Raw genomic sequence first — 21,974 nt, 5'->3', positions numbered from 1 at the left:
CAAGTATGAAAGCTTCTGTTAAAGCGTTTCAGAAAGAATCGATTTGTTTCCAAAGTACTGACCAGCTCACCAGTTCACCCATCACCAGCTCACCCATAAATATAAGGTATGGGAAGGGGAACACTAATATACTTGTAAAACCATTTTTTAAATATAATTTTTTGCTCAGCCTTTTGGCAGGCTAACTATAATTTTGTTCAGAATTATAAGAGCTAATATTTAAAATAGTGTAGACTTCTGAATGTAGTCATTTACTGCTATTCTGTCTTCTGAAATTAAAAGAATAACATTGTGCAAGTAAACAAGTCTTTTTCATTTTAGAAAATTAAAATTAAAATAAAATGAACAACTTTAATACCTTCGTCAGGATTAATTATTTCTTCTGCAGTTTCATTATCCAAACACTCCACAAATCCAGCCATTAGTTTCTGGCTGATACTCTAGATTTGTAATTAAGGACGGTAAGATAATGACATATTAAAAGATGACTTACTGAAATATGGACAAAAATATATACAAACCTAGAATGTAACTAATAAATAGGAGTGCACAAAAAATGAGAAATGTGCTTGAATTCAAAACAAACCATCACATCCCAAAAGTTCTGCTACATCTTTTCAGATGCACCATGTTTCAGCAGAAACAAAACCTGGAATGTTTTGGTTGTTCCAGGCTTCGGCTGAAATAAACTCTGGAGGGATCTCCAAATGATTTTATGGGGTGACTAGAGCATGGCTCGGGAGCATCATCACCTCCCTTCCCTCTCTTCCACATGCCTTATGTGCGACACTACCCGTCCCCCATCTATCCAGCACCTTCTCTTCCCTTCTCTCCCTCTCTGCTTAGCCACTTATGTCCATTCATGCCATCACAAAGGAAAGTATCCAGCCTTAGGTTTTTCCTGCTTTCCCCCCCACCAAACCACTTTTGCCTGGAATAGCCACTTTTCAGTCTATATCCAAAACAAAATAGACCCATTTCATTCCAAATATAGATCAAAACTTACAAAAATGTGTGTTTTAGTCTGGACACAGACTAGCTCAAACCAGCTGTTCCATTCATGGAATGGTTCAAGCCCAGAACATTTGCACATTCCTACTAATAAATCTTTTGCTGATAACTGGATAACCATTCCTTTTTTCTTGTTTAAAAAATTAACTGCAATTACCTGGTCTTGTGTGAAGTCTCCAATCAGTTTGACCTGAATATTAGAATTGCAAGAAATGCAACACAGGATCTTGGAACTTTCAAAAGCCAGTTCAGGATTGGTATTACCATGATACAGGTACCTTTAAAATACAACATTATAGCAGTAGCAGAGGTAGCAATCAATGTATTGATTAGAATGCCAGAGAAATGTAGATTCTACCTGTTCATCCTGATCATGAAATCCCCCACCCTGCTAAGTACTTGTATTTTTCTACAATGTACCTGGAATTATAACTCTATTCAAACCATTATCCTATACTTTAGAGAGTAAACCAGCTACACTTTATCCTTTAATTTGATTGTTTCTTAAATCCCAATTTCTTCAGGCCATGTGCACAGTCTGTAAAATCAGATTAGAATATAATGTTCTTCACCATATAAACACAAACTGCTCAGAACATGAGAACTTGTTCTTGAGAAATGTACAGTTCACTCCTATGAATCAGAGGAACACAGGGACAGTATTCTATTTCTATGAAGCCAGCTGATTAATGAAAATCTGTGTAAACACTCATGATATAGGAACCTCTGGAAAAGTTATCATACTCTGAGTAAAAACACAGCGTCTCTACAGGCACAGCTGTCTTTCTAAATTATTGGGACTTACCTGGCAATATTCACCACATGGTCTGCTTTTTTAGTCCGAGGGTTGATTCCTTGCAGCAGCTGCTCTAGTGAGGTAACAATGAGAGAGAGATGGCTTTCTCTTAAGAAGTCCATAAAAAGGTTCTCCTTCTGTAGAGTTAGATTGAGCAGCCCAAGACAATACTGTACTGCTTTCTCTAAATGCTTCTTTCCTACAGAAGAAAACAAATCAGACAAATGGATCACACATTCATGACTCCCCCACAGGGGGAAAGGGGAGATGGGATAATTCACTGTGAGTCTATACAAGTACACTGATGGAAGCAAAAGACATGAACAACCCTTCAAGAACTGCCACTTTTCATTCAGCAGCTTTTTTTTTCAATCAACAGCCAATACTAGAACCATGTGGGTATTTTAATATTTTAATTAAAAAGAAACTTGCAACATACCAGGGAAAGGTGCATAAGTATCTAGCTGTTTAACCCCTTCTTCCAGCAAGCTTAGACACAATTCCAACATTGGTGATTCATTCAATAGGTGATACATCAGGTTAAACCCAGGTGGTTTATAAGCTATTACTTCTTCTCCTAGAAAATGAAATGTACATTTATGTACTCTTATCCGATTACACTTCACCAGAACAAATTTAAACATAATTATCGTCATTTTCATTTTCTGCTTTCTTTTTCCCATATAAAAAATTCAAAGAAGTGCAAAATCCGTATTTTCCCACTAAATTCTTACCACATTTATTCCTGAAACCTTGCCCTTTCTCTGAACTGCTCTTTTCTCTCTTCTTAAATCAAACGATCAGTCTCTTTTCACTGCCTTGCTCTCCTTCCCATTCTACCTCTAAGTCCCTCCTAAAACTTCATTAGGGAAAAATGATTTTTTAACACGCTTACATTTTTAAAATACCACTGCATCTTAATTCTTCTCCAAATCTCTACATGTATAGGTTTGTTGTTGTTTATTCGTTTAGTCGCTTCCGACTCTTTGTGACTTCATGGACCAGCCCACGACAGAGCTTCCTGTCGGTCGTCAACACCCCCAGCTCCCCCAGGGACGAGTCCGTCACCTCTAGAATATCATCCATCCACCTTGCCCTTGGTCGGCCCCTCTTCCTTTTGCCCTCTACTCTCCCTAGCATCAGCATCTTCTCCAGGGTGTCCTGTCTTCTCATTATGTGGCCAAAGTATTTCAGTTTGGCCTTTAATATCATTCCCTCAAGTGAGCAGTCTGGCTTTATTTCCTGGAGGATGGACTGGTTTGATCTTCTTGCAGTCCAAGGCACTCTCAGAATTTTCCTCCAACACCACAGTTCAAAAGTATCGATCTTCCTTCTCTCAGCCTTCCTTATGGTCCAGCTCTCGCAGCCATATGTTACTACGGGGAACACCATTGCTTTAACGATGCGGACCTTTGTTGTCAGTGTGATGTCTCTGCTCTTAACTATTTTATCGAGATTTGTCATTGCTCTTCTCCCAAGGATTAAGCGTCTTCTGATTTCCTGATTGCAGTCAGCATCTGCAGTAATCTTTGCACCTAGAAATACAAAGTCTTTCACTGCCTCTACGTTTTCTCCCTCTATTTGCCAGTTATCAATCAAGCTGGTTCCATAATCTTGGATTTTTTGAGGTTCAGCTGCAAGCCAGCTTTTGCACTTTCTTCTTTCACCTTCATCATAAGGCTCCTCAGTGCCTCTTTGCTTTCAGCCATCAAAGTGGTATCATTTGCATATCTGAGATTGTTAATGTTTCTTCCAGAGATTTTAACTCCAGCCTTGGATTCCTCAAGCCCAGCATGTTGCATGATGTGTTCTGCGTACAAGTTGAATAGGTAGGGTGAGAGTATACAGCCCTGCCGTACTCCTTTCCCAATCTTAAACCAGTCCGTTGTTCCGTGCTCTGTTCTTACTGTTGCTCCTTGGTCATTATACAGATTCTTCAGGAGGCATACAAGATGACTTGGTATCCCCATACCACTAAGAACTTGCCACAATTTGTTATGGTCCACACAGTCAAAGGCTTTAGAATAGTCAATAAAACAGAAATAGATGTTTTTCTGAAACTCCCTGGCTTTTTCCATTATCCAGCGGATATTGGCAATTTGGTCCCTAGTTCCTCTGCCTTTTCTAAACCCAGCTTGTACATCTGGCAATTCTCGCTCCATGAATTGCTGAAGTCCACCTTGCAGGATCTTGAGCATTACATTACTGGCATGTGAAATGAGTGCCACTGTTCGATAGTCTGAACATTCTTTAGTGTTCCCCTTTTTTGGTATGGGGATATAAGTTGATTTTTTTTCCAGTCTGATGGCCATTCTTGTGTTTTCCAAACTTGCTGGCATATAGCATGCATTACCTTGACAGCATCATCTTGCAAGATTTTGAACAGTTCAGCTGGGATGCCGTCGTCTCCTGCTGCCTTGTTATTAGCAATGCTTCTTAAGGCCCATTCAACCTCACTCTTCAGGATGTCTGGCTCTAGCTCACTGACCACACCGTCAAAGCTATCCCCGATATTGTTATCCTTCCTATACAGGTCTTCTGTATATTCTTGCCACCTTTTCTTGATCTCTTCTTCTTCTGTTAGGTCCTTGCCATCTTTGTTTTTGATCATACCCATTTTGGCCTGGAATTTACCTCCGATGTTTCTAATTTTCTGGAAGAGGTCTCTTGTCCTTCCTATTCTATTGTCTTCTTCCACTTCCACGCATTGCTTGTTTAAAAATAATTCCTTATCTCTTCTGGCTAACCTCTGGAATATTGCATTTAATTGGGCATATCTCCCCCTATCACTGTTGCCTTTTGCTTTCCTTCTTTCTTGGGCTACTTCTAATGTCTCAGCAGACAACCATTTTGCCTTCTTGGTTTTCTCTTTCTTTGGGATGTATTCTGTTGCCGCCTCCTGAACAATGTTGCGAACTTCTGTCCATAGTTCTTCCGGGACCCTATCTACTAAGTCCAGTCCCTTAAATCTATTCTTCACCTCCACTGCATATTCCTTAGGAATATTAGTGAGCTCATATCTAGCTGATCTGTGGGTCTTCCCTAATCTCTTTAGTCTGATCCTAAATTGTGCAAGAAGAAGTTCGTGATCTGAACTACAGTCAGCTCCAGGTCTTGTTTTTACCGACTGTATAGACGTCCGCCACCTTTGGCTGCAAAGGATGTAGTCAATCTGATTTCAGTGTTGTCCATCTGGTGAAGTCCATGTATAACGCCGTCTCTTAGGTTGTTGGAAGAGAGTGTTTGTTATGCAGAGTGAGTTGTCTTGGCAAAATTCTATCAGCCTATGTCCTGCTTCGTTTTGTTCTCCCAGGCCATGCTTACCTGTAGTTCCAGGTGTCATTTGACTGCCCACCTTAGCATTCCAGTCTCCCGTGATGAAAATAACATCTCTTTTAGGCGTGTTGTCCAGTAGGTGCTGCAGATCCTCATAGAACTGCTCTACTTCAGCTTCTTCAGCATCTGTGGTTGGGGCGTATATTTGGATCACTGTGATGATAGATGGCTTGCCCTGAATTCGAATTGAGATCATTCTATCCTTTTTTGGATTGTCTCCAAGCACTGCTTTAGCCACTTTACTATGAAGGCTACTCCATTTCTTCTGTGGTCCTCTTGTCCACAGTAGTAGATCTGGTGGTCATTTGATGTGAAGTGGCCCATTCCAGTCCATTTCAGTTCACTGACGCCCAAAATGTCTATCTTGAATCTTGACATCTTACCAATAACCACATCCAATTTGCCCTGGCTCATAGATCTTACATTCCAGGTTCCAGTGGTGTGTTGGTCCTTAGAACATTGGATTCGCCGTTCACCACCAGCACCGTCGGCCGCTAGCCGTCCTTTCGGCTTTGAGCTAGCTGCGTCATCACGTCTGGGGCTAGTTGAACTCACCCTCTGTTCCTCCCCAGTAGCATTTTGACCATCTTCCGACCTGGGGGTCTCATCTTCCGATGGTATACCGACATATCTCTGGTTGTACGGATCCATTGAGTTTTCACGGCAAGAATACTGGGGTGGGTTGCCATTACCTTCCCCAGGGAACGCATTTAGTCTGACCTCTCTGTCATGACCTTCCCGACTTGGGTGGCCCTTCACGGTTTAGCTCACGGCATCGAGGTGCTCAAGCTCCAGCACCACGTCAAGGTAACGATCCTTTGCTGAAGACATGTACAGGTAGTCCTCGCCTAATGACCATTCATTTATCGATGGTTCAGAGATACGACAGGGCTAAAAAGTTACTTATGACCTGTACTTGAAGTTATGACCATCGCACTACCCCCACAGTGACACGATCATGATTTGGGCACATGGCAACTGCTTCTCATTTACAATCGGTTGCAGCATCCTGCGATCACATGATCGTGATTTGTGACCTTCCCAGCTGGCTTCCAACAAGCCGAATCAATAGGGAACCATTGATTTGCTTAATGACTGCGGTGATCTGCTTAATAATTGCAGTAACAATGGTGGTAAAACCAGGTCCAGTCATGTGATGCCTCGCTTAAGGACTGCATTGCTTAGCAACTGAAATTCCAGTCCCAATTGCGGTCATTAAGCGAGTGCTACCTGTAAGTACCAATACCATTCCCTACTCTTTACATTGTACATGGAAATCTCATTGAACTATAAACATCCCTGCTTAAACATCCCTGAGGAGCATTTGCATACTATTGAAGTTAAATAAATACAAATTCGCAGTCACCAATTCAGCAAAAAACATGAGATTTGGTTGGCTTGTTCTCCCAGTAAGAGGCAAAAACTAGGTTAACATTGGTCAGCAAACAGCATACCTTGTAAGTCCACATATTGGTCCACAAAATCTTCAAGCTGGGGTTCATAGTCACTCAGCAATTTATAAAAAACCTCCAGAACTACTTCAGCTACTTCCCACTGTCAAGAAAGCCACATCCAAAATATCATGTATGCAGTAAGAAAAAAAGTTATTCAGACTATTTTAATTCATTGGGTTAGATTCACTGGTTTCTTTTCTTACAGAAGGAGCTTAATGACACAGTTCCTGATGGAAGACCTGTTCCACTGAAAGAAAAGAAGCCTTGAATTCAACCAACCGCCAATGGAAAATGGTTCTAAAGAAGAAATGAAACCACCCCGCCTACACACGTTGACCAATACCCATATTCTATAGAAATGAAATCCAGTAACGTTGTAGATATTAATTTCTTCAATTTGTTAATGTACAAATAAATCCCAATAGCTCCTTTTTTCAGATTAGCTGGTATAGGATTGCATTTAGAGAAAAAGCCTTGTTTGGACAAGGATTCCATATTTGCCCAAAAAGAGTCTGGAATGGAATTTTAGGTCACAAAGATGTTAACAACAATTACAATGTTTAAATAATATAGATTTCAATATGTAAGGATTGGAAAGGAGGTTTGGTAACAAAGGGCCTTCTCTGTGGTGGCTCCGGCCCTGTGGAACATCATCCCTGCAGAGGGAAGATTGGCCCCACCTTAATACTCTTCCGAAAGGCCCAGAAGACACGGCTGTGTCAGCAGGCCTGGGGATCCCAGGTTGATGCAGAGCCCATCAAGTGGTTTGTTTGAATGTATTGTTGCTGCCAGGGGGATGGGGGCGTAGTGGTTTTGTATTTGGGGTTGTATTTCTGTAAGCCGCCCGGAGTCACCGTGAGGGAGTTGGGCGGCCATATAAAGCTCTTAAATAAATAAATAAACAATCACTTTGCTGTACAGGCTAAGGGCAAATGGAGGTCTCAAACTTCAATTTCTAGTTTAAGAGTTAAAACACTGTGTTGAATCAAATCAGTAAGATCTCTAGAAAGTTTAGCAGCAGATTCCCAGTATTTTCAACAAGAGTCTTTCAGTCCTATTTGAGATGCTAAAGATTCAACCTGAGATTTTACATTTGAAAAATTAATTCTCAGTTTTGACCTACAGTACAAGGTTTGAAGAAACAACATAGACTTTCTAATTCTTAGGAATGGCTTTTTTCTGATGTGTCTATTGTTTTAATTTGCCGTTCACCATCCAGAGTCGTATGTTAAGTGGGTGGTCACACAGATCAAATCAAATCAATAAATATGCTGATGATACTCAATTATACATCTCCATCCCAGGTGACTTAAATGATGCTGTGACCACCCTCTCTCGGTGCCTGGAGGCTGTAGGGGTCTGAATGGGGAACAACAGGCTTCAGCTGAACCCTGGTAAGACAGAGTGGCTGTGGGTTGGGGACTCCTCAGTATCCAGGAACTTACCATCTTTGGTACTCAGTGGGGTTGCACTGCCCCAGACAGATCCAGTGCAGAACCTGGGGGTTCTCCTGGACTCACAACTTCTGCTTGAAGAGCAGATGGCAGCCGTGGCCAGGACAGCCTTTGCCCAACTTTGTGTCATGTGCCAGCTACACCCCTTCCTGGTCAGTCAGTCATGCCCTAGTCATCTCCCGTATAGACTACTGCAATGCGCTCTACATGGAGCTACCCTTGAAGAGCATCCAGAAGCTACAGCTGGTTCAGAATGCCACCACGTGAGCAGTTTTCAGAGCCCCAAAGATGGCACATGTAATTCCTTTGCTGCGCAAGGTGCATTGGGTGCCAGTTTGCTTCTGGGTGCAATTCAAGGTGTTGGTTATCACCTTTAAAGCCCTACATGGCATGGGTCCAGGTGACCCGAGGGACTGCCTCACCCCCATAACATCGATCCATCCCACCCAGTCAGGCAGAGAGGGCATGTTACGGACCCTGTCCATGAGAGATTGTCGATTGGCAGGGTCCAGGAAGATGGCCTTCTCTGCCATGGCCCCTGCCCTCTGGAGTAAGTTACCCCCAGAGGTGTGGCAGGCCCCCACGCTTCTGGCCTTCTGAAAGGGAGTTAAGACTTGGTTGTGCTACCTCGCTTGAGGCGGGAGGGGGGATAGCCATTCATGGGGGCGGCTGGCACCTTAATGCGGCCCTGGGAAATTTCTATTGAGACCGTTGCTCACCACCTTGGATTTTATATTTTATATTTTATATTTTTATATTTATGTATATTTATATTTTTATAATAAATCTGTTTTAGCAATATTTTAATTTTTTATTCTTTTAATTCGCTTGTAAACTGCCCACAGTCATTTGCACGAGATGGGTGGTGAAGCAATATGATAAATAAATAAATAAGTGTCCCTTGTAACACCACGGTAGTTTATTGTTACTACTATTGCTATAGGTCTTTTCAAAGGAGCAATACTACAGAAGTATTATGTAATTAAAATAAAGCCAATAAAAATAGATTTTGCATAGATTTGTGATAATACGCATTACAAAAAGAAGTAATGCTTACCTTTTCAGCAGCTCTCCGATAGGCCCTGGTACGAAATCGAAGAAATACAGAGTCTCTCAGAAAATGAAGGTATGGCTCAAACCCTGGGGGGCGCAGCCCAGCACCCAGGTTAGAAGGAAATGAACTCTCTACCAGGGTGCTGATGAGCCGGCAGAAGGCACGAGTTAAAGGATATTCCTCACACCGGGATTCTATCTCATTCAATTCGACCTTCCAAGAATATAAGACAAATTTTGAACATGTTACTTTTTAAACACAATGGCAACACACTGTCTCATTTACCACTCTTAAATAAACTCATGCAAATGTTTCTTCCAGTTTTCTCAAGGGCCCTTCATCAGAAAAACCCAAAACATTTTGTGACTTCAGTCTATAATGTTTAATCTAATAAATTGATAATTTATCATCTACAAATATTATAAAAGTTGTAATGGAAGCCTCAGCATCACAGAAGTTATATTGCAATTATACAACAATAGTATGTACAGGGCACAGTTCAAATTGCCATGTTTAAAACCCTAAACAGGCTAAACTCTCCACATCAGAAGTTATGAAGAATAGTCAGACAGTACCTGTTCTGACAATTGATGTACCATTTAAACAGTGGCAAAAGGATATATCTAAATTTGTGTGGCAGGGGAAAAAAAAACCACGAGTTAAATATAAGGTGTTACAAGATGCAAAGGAAAGAGGAGGAGTGGATTTATCTGACCTGAAATTGTATTTTGCAGCTTGCTGTTTGGTTTGGATGAAAAAGTGAGTGCTGCTGAGAAATAGAAGGCTTTTGGAGTTAGAAGGACATGACCTGAGATTTGGATGGCATGGCTTTCTGTGGTACAACAAAGTCAAGGTTAATGTGGATTTTAAAAATCATTATGTTAGACATGCCATACTGAGAATACGGAATAGATACAAATCCAGGTTGTACCTGAAAACACCTTTGTGGCTCTCAGCACAAGAAGCACTTTAGAGATGAGAAATAATAGGCAAAAACACATGGCTAACTTATCATGAAATACTAGAATTTTGTCAAGGGGAATACAAAATAAAATCAAGAGAAGAACTGGTGGCAGAGGGACATAGTTGCCAATGGTTTTCTTATTTACAGTTGTTAGAAAGATTTAAAGAAGACAAGAGAGTTTATGGTTTTGAACACTGTAAGAGTTTAAAATGGAATTATGTACAAATGATGAACATGTAATTGCTAAAATGTATAAACTTGTATTGAAATTCGAAACAAAAGAACAAGTGAAAGAATGTATGATAAATGTATGATTTGGTTATAGTATACAGATGGAACAATGGGAAAATATGTGGTTGAAAGGACTGAAATTTACCATGTTATAATCTTAAAGAGAATTTTTATAAAATTATGTACCATTGGTATATGTCACCAGACAAATTGTCTAGGATGTATAAAGGCACTTCAAATTCACGTTGGAAACATGAACAAGGGTCATTTTATCATGGTTGGTGGATGTGTAAAAAAGATACTAAATTTTGAATTCAAATATGTACACTAATTCAGAGGATATTAAAGATTAATATACAGTTGAAACCAGAGGTCTTTCTTTTGGGACTGATGGACAAACAGTTATAAAAAAGGGCATGGAACACTGTTTTTGTATATGATACCTGCAGCGAGATTACTGTATGCACAAAGATGGAAAGATTCATTCAGCACAAAGAACAGTGGAGGAATACTTGGTGAAAATGATGGAACTTGCTGAGATGGCCAAATTGACTTCTTTGATTAGAGAAAAGACAGTATCTACATTCATTACCCCTTATGGACTTTTTGCAGAAAACAAAAAACAAGGAACTTATGATTTCTGGTTTTGATGATTAGACAGGATAGTTTACAGAAAGAAGAGAGACATGTTGTAACTTTAGAGAAAGAGGTAAAGTTATAATTGTATTTGTTTTTATCTTCCTTCTTAAAACTTTTAATAAAATATTTAAAAAGTTATAAAGAATGGAATTCTATTCTTCAGAATCCCTTTCATTAGTATAACTTGCAAATGTTAAGTCAGGCTTGCCTTCAGGGAATTACCTAAAAAGAAAATGGGGAGGGGGAGTAAATAAATTTTGGAAAGCTTAGAATCTATCTATTGTGTTTTAATATTTAAGGTTTCAATCCATCTTTAATAATTCCAAGTTAAATCAAATTATAATTACAAAAAGGACCTAGCTGCAATGTGAGTATCACTATTTTCACAGCTTGCAAGTTTATCCCATTGTACCCAGGAAATAAGGAACATTTAAATCTGCACAGATCAGATTACTGATCCTACTTTTTTACTGGATTGAGGTTGCTAACCATTGATGCATTGGATTTTAACAGATCTTAGGTTATTTTCTTGTTATTTTTTTAAAAAAGAAAAGCAGTATATTATCAAGTTACTCAAAGACAACAACTGTCTCATTTTATATAATCAAATGACTAAGTGGAGACAATTTACCTCAATACCAATGGCTTGCCTTTGTCCTGGAGTTCTTACAGTCTGCAATATCTTCCAAAATAAATGGGAGAGAAATGAAATGTTTGTCATCATTAGCAAAATAATACAGTATCAAAAGAATTAACTAGTATTATATTGTTGATTGTACAAACCATATGTGAAAGGTTCTGCTCCAATATAAAAGACTTGCCCCCTTCTTCCCATACCTTTTCCTGTTTGTTAAGTAAATACATAAGGAAGACAGACAGAACAACCAACCATGAATAATGCTGATGATTGGGAGAATTTTCGTAAGAATGGCTTGTACCATGATTTGCTTACTTACCTTTCATTAAAGAATTAAAAGCAAATCCATCTAATGGCCCTCTTTTGTAGGAAACAGATTTTGTTGACAGAATTTTGAGTGTTTAAAAAGCTTTCCACTAAACGTACCCTTTTTGATTCTTACATACAAACAGACTTTTTGCCTCTCTACCATCTGCTACCCATCTACCAGAGGGATTTATAATATAAAGGAAAATAATACAGTACAAATGGCAAAGCATTCAGTAACTAAGTTGGCTCCACAGATTTTCTCAGTCTGTTCCGCTATGTAGGCCAACTTCCCAAATTGGAAATAAAATAAATCTCACAAGACGCAGAGCTGGGCTACATTTCCCTTTGAAAAGTACCTGTGTGTATTCCAAAGACTGCCATAGTGAAGCAGCAATTTCAGGAGATTTTCCAAAGGCTGAGAGAGTCTCTAAGAACTCTGCTTTCAAAATTGGATGTATACTGCATTGCAGAAGTCCCAGAATAATAACTACTGGTGTCCACTGAGGGTGTTCACAGAGAGCCAATCGTGCATTTTCACTCTGAAAAATTAAGAAAAACTATCACTGATGTTTAATGATATAAATGAAATTAAGCCCTGTCAGCTACAGTGTCTGTTATACCAAAAATAAGTATTCAGCACCGTAACATTTTTCTTACATATTATTTTTCTCCCAACAAGTTCAGCTTCAGATAAACTAGATCTATGGCTATCTCTTGGCTTATTTTGCATTTATTCCTGGGCAAATATGCCAGTAACTACCAAATAATGTATAAACTGAGTTTTTTCATATATCAGGTAACTGCCTACCCATTTCACAATAGTCTTAGCAAGCTGCAGAAAGGCAATTAATCCATCCTGTTCTTTCTGTGTGATGCCTCTGAGAGGAAGATGACGATACTGAATGCTCTCTGCGCTTGGCAAATCTTTTCGTAAATGTTCGTGGTACAGCATCAAGGAGTGGAAGAAGTGTTCCCAAGAGACAGGACTGCCACCTGCTCCTTGGATGTTTTCAGCTGGAAGGGGAAAAAAATCTACAATGTAAATTCTACATAATTTCAGATTAAATAAACTGCAGGTGAAAATAACATTTCCCTAAACTTAATCTCATAGAGTTGGTAAGATCACTTAGGCCAAGGCTGAGGTCCATTCTGCGTGAGGAATCCATACTAAAGCACCCCAAATAACAACAGGGTTGCTTCCTTGTTTGATTCTTTTCCTTACAAAGAGTTGCTTCCTTTATCATCTCCTGCTTTGGGGCCTTTACTGTTTTGTCTAATGAATTTTTTTACTTTTCTTGTAAGTTCCCACTGACTACTACAATCTTTTTTTTTCCCAAGCACACTACAACTTTCTACTTGCTTCTATTTGCCAGCTTATTTTCAAAAAGGAATGCAACACATCACAAGCACTGCATATCAGAATGGCAGTTATATCTATTCCTACTCCCTTCAACTTCTTAAGGTACCACACATGGAAAGAGATTCATTCCTCCTTGTTGTCATCTCAGCCTCCCAGGTTACCTGAGTAGCCACTGTCCTCTTAGAGGGATCAGTTATTAGTGATTCCTCCTGCCCAAAGCCTGTTAGCTCTTCTTGTTCACTCTCGGCTAGCTACCTGGAAGACTGATTGCCCACAGCAGCAGCCACTGCTTGCTTAATAAGCAGCAGCCAATCACCTACAATTGACAATCAACAGGTATTCATAGCTCATCTATTCACTCAACACAGCTGAGTATGCAATACCTCAAAACAAACAGCTCTCATCATTCCTCTCTTCCTCCTATCTCCACTAACAAATTCCTATTAGCTCTCCTTGTTCACTGACATGATATTATATGAAAAAAAATTAGCAACCCTATAATTAAAAGTGAGCTAATTATCCAGTTTTGGACTTCGTGTGCAAATACTGAGGATCCATATAAAACAGAGAAAAAGAAAATGCTTTGTTTACTAATTATTTAAAAAGTAACCTTTTTATGAAATATCTATCATTCAGGAATTGTAGCAGAAACAAGGATTTCCTAGTGAATGATCTCCCTACAAAAATGTGAGTTAACAAATAAAAATAAAGGATTTAAACATCAATCTGAAGATCAAGGATGGCATATCTACCTTTAAACTTTTATCAGTTTAGTTCTTTCATTCAAGCAGCACGTTATAGGAAATACCGATTAAAAAGTAAATGCATGGAATTTTCAGCCGATTAACAAGCTTTACTGAGGGACGCGGTGGCGCTGCGGGTTAAACCGCTGAGCTGTCGATCGGAAGGTCGGCGGTTCGAAACCGCGCGGCGGGGTGAGCTCCCGTTGCTCGTCCCAGCTCCTGCACACCAAGCAGTTCGAAAACATGCAAATGTGAGTAGATTAATTGGTACCGCTTCGGCGGGAAGGTAACGGCGTTCCGTGAGTCATGCTGGCCACATGACCCGGAAGTGTCCTATGGACAACGCCGGCTCCAAGGCTTTGAAACGGAGATGAGCACCGCCCCCTAGAGTCGGACACGACTGGACTTTACGTCAAGGGAAACCTTTACCTTTACCTAACAAGCTTTACTAGATACACTAAACATCAACTTGAAATGCACTATGAATAAGCAATACAAGGTGTCATAACATAATAAATGTAGAAAGCTTCAAAGTTTTCAATTACTTCCCTGAAGACACTTGTACTACAGATTGTGCTTATATATGTTTACAGTGCATAGAAATAAAACATGAAAACATTCAGCCAATACGGTGCTATATTTCTTACCATGAGTACTGCCATTACCCTTCAGCAAAGTAAAGCAATAATGAGAACACTGGGGTCCATTGGCCAATCCCTGGAGCATTTTCAGATAAGGAATGTAAATTGTGGAGGGAAGGAGGTCTCCCATTTGTCTAACAAATTTTGATAAAACAACCTGCAATATAAACAAAGATTTATCTAGGAAAGATGACCTGCCCAAACTTCAAAGCCCCTTCAATTTGTTTTTAAATATCTCTGTTTAGCATATATACACAATCTGCTCAGGTAACAGCAATCACCTAACACTTTATATCTTTATGCTTATTAGAATTAACTGCAATATGCTTCCTGCTGGCAAACCCTAAGCAATATTAACAACCACAGATTTCAATTTGGAAAAAAAATAGGCTGCAATCCTATGATTCTTGGAAAGATGCTCCAGGAACTAGTGGAGATTGTAGTCCACCTTTCCACAACGGCTGTGTTGCATCTGATAGTTCTTGGGATACATCTTCAGGATCAAGTGGAAGAAATGATAAAGACTTGGAGGCCTTGCCGCAAGAGAAACTTCTGCTGTCAGTGTTTCAAGGATGGGGCAGGGAATATAAATAACATGTCAGCAGGTGAATGATGTGCCAGAAGTGGATCCACAGCATCCAAAACCTTCATGTTTCTTTCAATCAAAAATATCGGTTGTATCATATTTTTAAAATAGTAAGGCAAAAACAAAATTACATAGCATTCATGTAACATTTTAGAACGTCCAAAATAAACTTTATAATTTCTCTCTAAGCAAATCCTGAAATGTAGAGACTTGTATTTGGGGAGAGGGAGAGGCAAAAGAGGGCTGACAATCCACTGTAATTTCAAACAAAGGATGTGATGTACAGTAACTGCTTCTCACAGAGCTCTTCCTTTAATAGTGGCAACAGTCAACAAATACGTTTCAAGAAAACCTAAACTAAACTAAACAAAGGCATTTCAAATCACATGCACTCCAAACAATACAGGAGAGAGGTAATTATTTCTAACCTGACGCTGAGGTGGTCTCTGATGGGCTAGCCCAAGATATGATCCTATGATAGTGGAGCTCTGCAGAGAGTCTGAAGGACACCAGTACTCAAGAGCAAGTTCCAGATTAAAGGGATCCTTCTTATACAACTCAGCAATCTGTAAAGGAAAGAAAAGAAAAAGAAAAATGGCGAAAGGACAGAAATTTCAGCAAAAGGACAGAATTTCCGTCGCTAAGTGACACAGACATAAAGCACAATGTCATGTGGCTGCACTGCTTAGCGATAGCAGTTCTGACACTTCCAGTTGCCTTGTTAAGCGAAGCCCACAACATTGTTAAGCGCGATGTCATGTGGTCACCACTTGGGCCCTCCTGCCAGCTTCCCCACTGACTGCTTGTCAAAAGCTGGCAGTGAAGGTTGCAAATGGTGATCACCTGACTGCGGGATGCTGCGACATAATTGCAAGCCGGTCGCCAAGCGCCCAAATTGCGATCACGTGACTGTGAGAACACTGAAATGGTTGGAACTTCAAGACCTGGTCATAAGTACCACTCGTTCAGCACTGTCATAAGTTCAAATGGTCACTGAGCGAGTGGTTGTTAACCATGGACCACCTGTATGTTAAGTTTTGTCAACCATATTTAAACTGCACTACTTTTATCTGATTACTAGTCAGTACAAAATAGATGCCAAATAGGGCCAAATAGATCAGCAGCAGCCCCAGGGAATCTAACATCTTTCCTATGCATAATCACAAAAGTTTAAGTTGTATGCTCTTTTAAAAGCCGTGAATTTTTTTCAGATTTTAATGAGCATTATGATGAAAGTATGCTATTATTTTAGCTTAAACATAACTTATACAATAGACTATTTTTTTAAGGGATAGACCTACATTCAGATATTCTACAGGTCAATACAGGAAAAGAGAGGGAAGAGAAGGATAATGATAGAAACTAGGAAAACAAAACAAAGCCACACAACAGGAAGTCAGAAAGATATCTCCCTCCCACTGCCATTCTTTTGGCTGAGTATAACACATTCATTTTATGCCATAAGAAAATATATCCCAAGAAACAGGAGACAATGATGGAAAATTGTGTTCGTTTAATGAGAAGTAATCACATATCATGTCTCAATAAGCCAATATAGAGAACTCACCTTAAGAGACAAAGGGGAGGTTAAACTCTCCTGCCATTTAGCCTCCAAAGAAATTATGGTGCATATATAGCAAGAAAAACAAACCATTTGGAATATTGTCTCTAAACTAGTCTCTTCCCTTCATAAAACAGTTTCTTCTTCCCTGAAGTACTTATAGGAGTGGAAAAGATTGTTAGACTTCACACCAAGCAGAGCAATAAATCTCAACACTCTAGAACAGTGTTTCTCAATCTTGGCAACTTTAAGATGTGTGGACTTCAGCTCCCAGAATTCCCCAGGCTGCATGCTCTAGACACCTCAGCCCACATTCATGAACTTGCTTACAGCAGAACTTCATAGACACAACACAGCTACTTTACGGCAGGGGAAAAAAAAGTCATATTTGCACAGAAGATTTGCTTATTGCAGAACAAAGAAATCAAGCATTATCTCTACTCTGAGGTTTAAATTCTAGGTGAATGTTTACATGAACAAGAGAGAGGGCAAACAAATCTCTCCAGAAAGAGGGAAAAAACATGGATTGGTTACAAGTCCTACTTCTGTTATTTTCTTTACTTGTAAAATGTTGTTCTCTGAGGAAATTAGGTTCATATAAAGTGATTTACACAAGTGGCCATATAATTAAAAATAAACTCTTTTAAATGAATTTTAACATAAACATTTTGCTGTGCTTTTTAAAATCAAGTATCTATTAAAAATAAAAACAATAACTTACTAAAAGCATAAGATGTTCTAGATCCCTTCTAACAGAAATAGGCGGTTCATTACCCATCTGAATACTCATATGAATCATACGAGCATCTTCATCAGCACGGTTTCTCAGTTGTTTCACCTATACAGTTGGTCAAGAAAATTAATAAAGAAGAAAGGGGAAAGGGAAAAAATCAGTCTGATTTACCACCATTAGCATTTTAAACAAACAGAATAAATGAACGAAAGGAAGGAGTATGTTTTTTAACTGAACGTAAGAACAATCCTGCTGGATTAGGCTAAGGCCCATTTGAGTCCAGCGTTTTGTTTCACAAACGAATCAATCACTGGATCCCTGCAATTAGTACCCCAACCCCGAGATAACATTCAGGCTTAAGAACAGTAGCCTCTGACAGACTTATCCAAAGTCCTTTTAAAGAGACTCATGTTATATTTGTCAATATGTGAAAATCAGATTAGCATATGAGACTTTAAAATACCTTACATCTGAATAAGGTAAGACACAACTTTTGACATTATTCTATACCTGCATAATGTAGAAAGTTAATCATACATTTACCTCTCCCACTAAAATCAAAGTTCTAACTCTAATTGAAATATGTTCTATATAACCCAAAAGATTGTCAAATAAAAGTAACTGCTTTTTTCCTATAAGAAACTGGACAACTGAACAGAATAAATCAGTAGCCTTTTTTTCAAATGAAGGTTAGTTTTGTTATTAGAATACTCCAGCTAGGACAATAACTTGGTTTCCCCACATGGCACCTGCTCATGCCAATGCCCACTTTGATTTTTTTTTTTGTTTCCTTTAATTAAAAAAACCAGGAAGCTAGTTTGCTGTGAAGTAAAGTGTTTCCTTGAGCATAATCTTTAATTCCAGTAATGTTTCTTGCTGCAATGTATCACAAAGATTCTTTAAAAATATGACAGATCTCAGTGCTCTGGTTGAAAAATATGAAATAACCAAGCTGGGGTGGCAAAGAGTATCCTGGGTGCCTTCACAGGATTGTAGAAGACAACCCTGTCAATTAGTCTTCTGTTAGAAGCATATTTTGTGACTAGTTACTTTAACTGTTGCAGTCATTTTGTAAAAGTGTCTATTACAAAACTTTAAATATATACCCCATTACTAATATACTCCCCACTAAACTAATATTCTCACTAAACTAATAGGGTTATCTCGCTAAGTTGATAGTTAATAAAAAAAACAGAATAATTATCCTCCAAAATGTAAATTGGATGATGAACCAACACTTCAAAATATTACTATTGGCAAAAATAATTGTATGCTCATAATTCGGAAAAGATCAACTCCTGGTTCTATAAATAAAATATGATCAAGTGTGGATCTAGGACAGTACGTAAGCACATAATTATATTTATGTTTGATCAGCCATCTAGATATACAATTAGTCCTTGGTTTACAATGGCAACTGAGACCAGAATTGCCATCACTCAGTGACGCATTGGAAAATGCAATGTCACATGACCGCGCCACTTAGCAACAGCAGTTCCAGCAGTCCCGCTTGCCACCATTAAGATAGGACTGCGTTGGTTATTAAGTGAGGACCTCACGTGATCCTGACTTCCAACTTCCTGCCAGCTTCCCTATTTCCTTTGTTTGCAGGAAGCTGGCAGGGAACGTCAGAAATCACAATCACATGACCATGGGACACTGCAATGTATAATTGCAAGACGGGCACCAACCACCCGGATTGCAATCACGTAACCACAGAGATGCTGTGATGGCCGTAAGAACAAGGAACAGTCGTAACTACCACTCATTCAGTGCTGTTGTAAATAGTCACTGAACAAGTGGTCATTAAATGAGGACCACCTGTAACTATAGATTTATAAGAATTTGACTTACTGAAGAGAACTGAAATCTGATTAGTTATATGAGAAATACAGATGAAGAAAAGTATTTCAAATATTTCAATACATCAGGACAAGACACCTTCAACAAAATAGTTTAGTTTCTTTTAACTAAACCTATATTTAGATGAATAGTCAGGTAACAGATAAACTGTTATGTCTGAACGCGGTTTGAAGAATATGTGTCATGCCGCATGTTTATTTTTAAATCACAATTATTTTTCTCTAGTTTAAAACGTTCCCTAAAATGCTTAGATATGCTTCTTTCAGTCTGTGTAAAGATACCACATTAAAGTATTTGATCTAGTTATATTCAAGATAATTCTGACCTAGCTCTCTCCCCATGAAACTTACTTTCATTGGCATGAGGGCAAGCAAATCTGTGATAAGGTTGTGGATTCTACGGATGTAAAATTCTTCCTGGTAAAAGTTTTCTGCTCTCACTACAGATTCAGTAAGGAATAGAAAAACATTGTCTGCAATTGCTAACTCTGCCATTGCTTCATCAGCTTCAGTGAACTCTGCAAGTGCTGGAAAGAATGAAGAAAAGAAACAATGTCATAATAAACATGTAATACTACATAGGAAGTGTGGATTAGAGCTGCCATTTTAATCAGTGGAATGTGTACAGATCTGCTTCCTTCACTGAAATGAAGGTGGGGGAGTGGAACTGAGTTCCTTGACTATGAATACCACTTTTAATCAAGTTTACCTGTCACATCAGAGAAGTGTGAAATTCCACGCAAAGTTAGCGCCCAAGCTAACCTAACAGTAGCTTGAAGTCCTGGTAGTTTCCAAGGCCGAGATTCCTGAAGGCGTGTGTGGATTGCTGCTATATACTGTCTCTCTGTTAGCAGCGGCAACTGGCGCATCAGTTCTAAAACAATAAAAAGTATCTACCAATGAAAAAGTATGGTCCAATTCCACTGAAAATAAAAAATACTTAATTTCTCTAATTTTATATTAATTATCATATTAGTTCAAGGATACAGAGAGATACGAGAGCCAGTTTGGTCTAGTGCTTAAGGCAACGGGCTAGAAACCAGGAGACTGTGAGTTCTAGTCCCGCCTTAGGCATGAAAGCCAGCTGGGTGACCTTGGGCCAGTCACCCACTCTCAGCCCAACCCACCTCACAGGGTTGTTGTGGGGAAAATAGGAGGAGGAAGGAGTATTAGGTATGTTTGCCTCCTTGAGTTATTTATAAAAATAGTAAAGGCAAGATAGAAAATAAATAAAATAATAAATAAATAAATACAAGTGGGCTGCTCCCATATCACTGCTATATATATCCTGGTTGCATATCCACCACCATCCACTGGATTGTCTCAGTCACTCCAGTAATCAGTAACCCCATGAAACAAGAAAGGAAAGGAAAAAAAAATCTCTTTTTGTTTATGCATATGTGTAATATATGTAACAAAACAAAAAATAATACTAAAACGTAGACAATCTTGTTTCAATACATGCAAACCAAGTATTATGAGGTCGTCTTCTTTCAAGATTAAGTACTTTTCATGACTGAAATAAGTCTTCACTAGCATAATGTGACTCATCTACTAAACAAATGCTTCTTTCAATGGGGAGTAATACTGACATTAATCCATAGTTGAACTCCTACTTTATGCTAGCCATGGCTTATTTTAACCAAACGTAAAAATCAATTCATTAAAAATATATACAGTTAAGAATAAATTAATAGGTATTGTTATAGTTAATAATAATTTTCACCCTTATTTATATTTATTTCAGTAATTTTATATTTATATATTCTATTTATATTGTATGGTTTTGTTTTAATCAATTATTGTAAACCGCCCAGAGTCCCCTGATGGGAGGAGATGGGCAGGGCCTAAATAAATAAATAAATAAACCATGATTCAAATAATCATCATGGTTTGAGTAACATATTTGGGACACCTTATGCAGAGCCCAGTTTGCCTGAGAAGTCCATAATGCTTGGAAAAATTGAAGGAAAAAAAGTTGATGGCCAGCATCAAGTTGGATGGATTTGATTATGATAGCAATGAATGCAGCACTGAGAGACCTAAAAGGCCAAGGTGAAGACAGATCATTCTTGGAAGAGTCTATCTGCATGGTCACTAAGAGTCAACACCAACTTGATGGCATTTAATCAATCAATCAATTATTCAGTATATTATGACTGGGTTCAAACATGCAAATCACATTATGACTTATACAAGCACAACCAATAAAAAGTTAAATTTAGAGATAAAAAATACACCAAATTTGCATTTTAACACAAATGGACTTCTATGAATAAAAGCATAGCTATCATTCAGTATTTATACTTCTTTGAACTTTACAGTGTAGTTCTCTGCCAAAGTAGAGTCCACTATAAAGTTAATTGCCCAATGAAATATTTAGTCATAAATTCTTCCAGTTTATATTATGTTTATATTTCAGAAGACTTAAGAAATTTTTTGTATGTATAAAATACAAAGCAAAAGCATCCCCTATCCTCCCTAATGTTTACTCATTAATTCATTCAAGCTAATATTCTTCTGGTAGAAGAAATGACATTCTTAAGCTTTATCCCAAATGATGGAACTCACAGAGAATTACAAGTGGGAAGCAAACTCAAAAG

The 21,974-nt window shown here is 38.6% G+C and overlaps 1 protein-coding gene across 1 annotated transcript in view; it reads right to left on the bottom strand.

The window, feature by feature from the left end:
* NUP205 (nucleoporin 205) overlaps positions 1-21,974 on the bottom strand; it is a 62,423-nt gene that overhangs the window by 25,279 nt on the left and 15,170 nt on the right. The window contains exons 7-20 of the mRNA XM_063308636.1: positions 20,081-20,245; positions 19,723-19,898; positions 17,498-17,614; positions 15,644-15,781; positions 14,636-14,786; positions 12,694-12,899; positions 12,242-12,424; positions 11,571-11,621; positions 9,109-9,318; positions 6,598-6,697; positions 2,247-2,384; positions 1,817-2,006; positions 1,169-1,289; positions 359-440 (exon numbers count right to left, since the gene is read on the bottom strand). Coding sequence (XP_063164706.1) covers positions 359-440; positions 1,169-1,289; positions 1,817-2,006; positions 2,247-2,384; positions 6,598-6,697; positions 9,109-9,318; positions 11,571-11,621; positions 12,242-12,424; positions 12,694-12,899; positions 14,636-14,786; positions 15,644-15,781; positions 17,498-17,614; positions 19,723-19,898; positions 20,081-20,245 — 2,028 coding nt within the window. The remainder of the gene's footprint in view (positions 1-358; positions 441-1,168; positions 1,290-1,816; positions 2,007-2,246; positions 2,385-6,597; positions 6,698-9,108; positions 9,319-11,570; positions 11,622-12,241; positions 12,425-12,693; positions 12,900-14,635; positions 14,787-15,643; positions 15,782-17,497; positions 17,615-19,722; positions 19,899-20,080; positions 20,246-21,974) is intronic.

The sequence above is a fragment of the Candoia aspera genome, chromosome 7, assembly GCF_035149785.1.
Source record: "Candoia aspera isolate rCanAsp1 chromosome 7, rCanAsp1.hap2, whole genome shotgun sequence".
Classification (NCBI taxonomy): Eukaryota; Metazoa; Chordata; class Lepidosauria; order Squamata; family Boidae; genus Candoia; species Candoia aspera.
The sequence above is the reverse complement of the archived record's forward strand: the minus strand, read 5'-3'. Positions and strand labels throughout refer to the sequence as shown.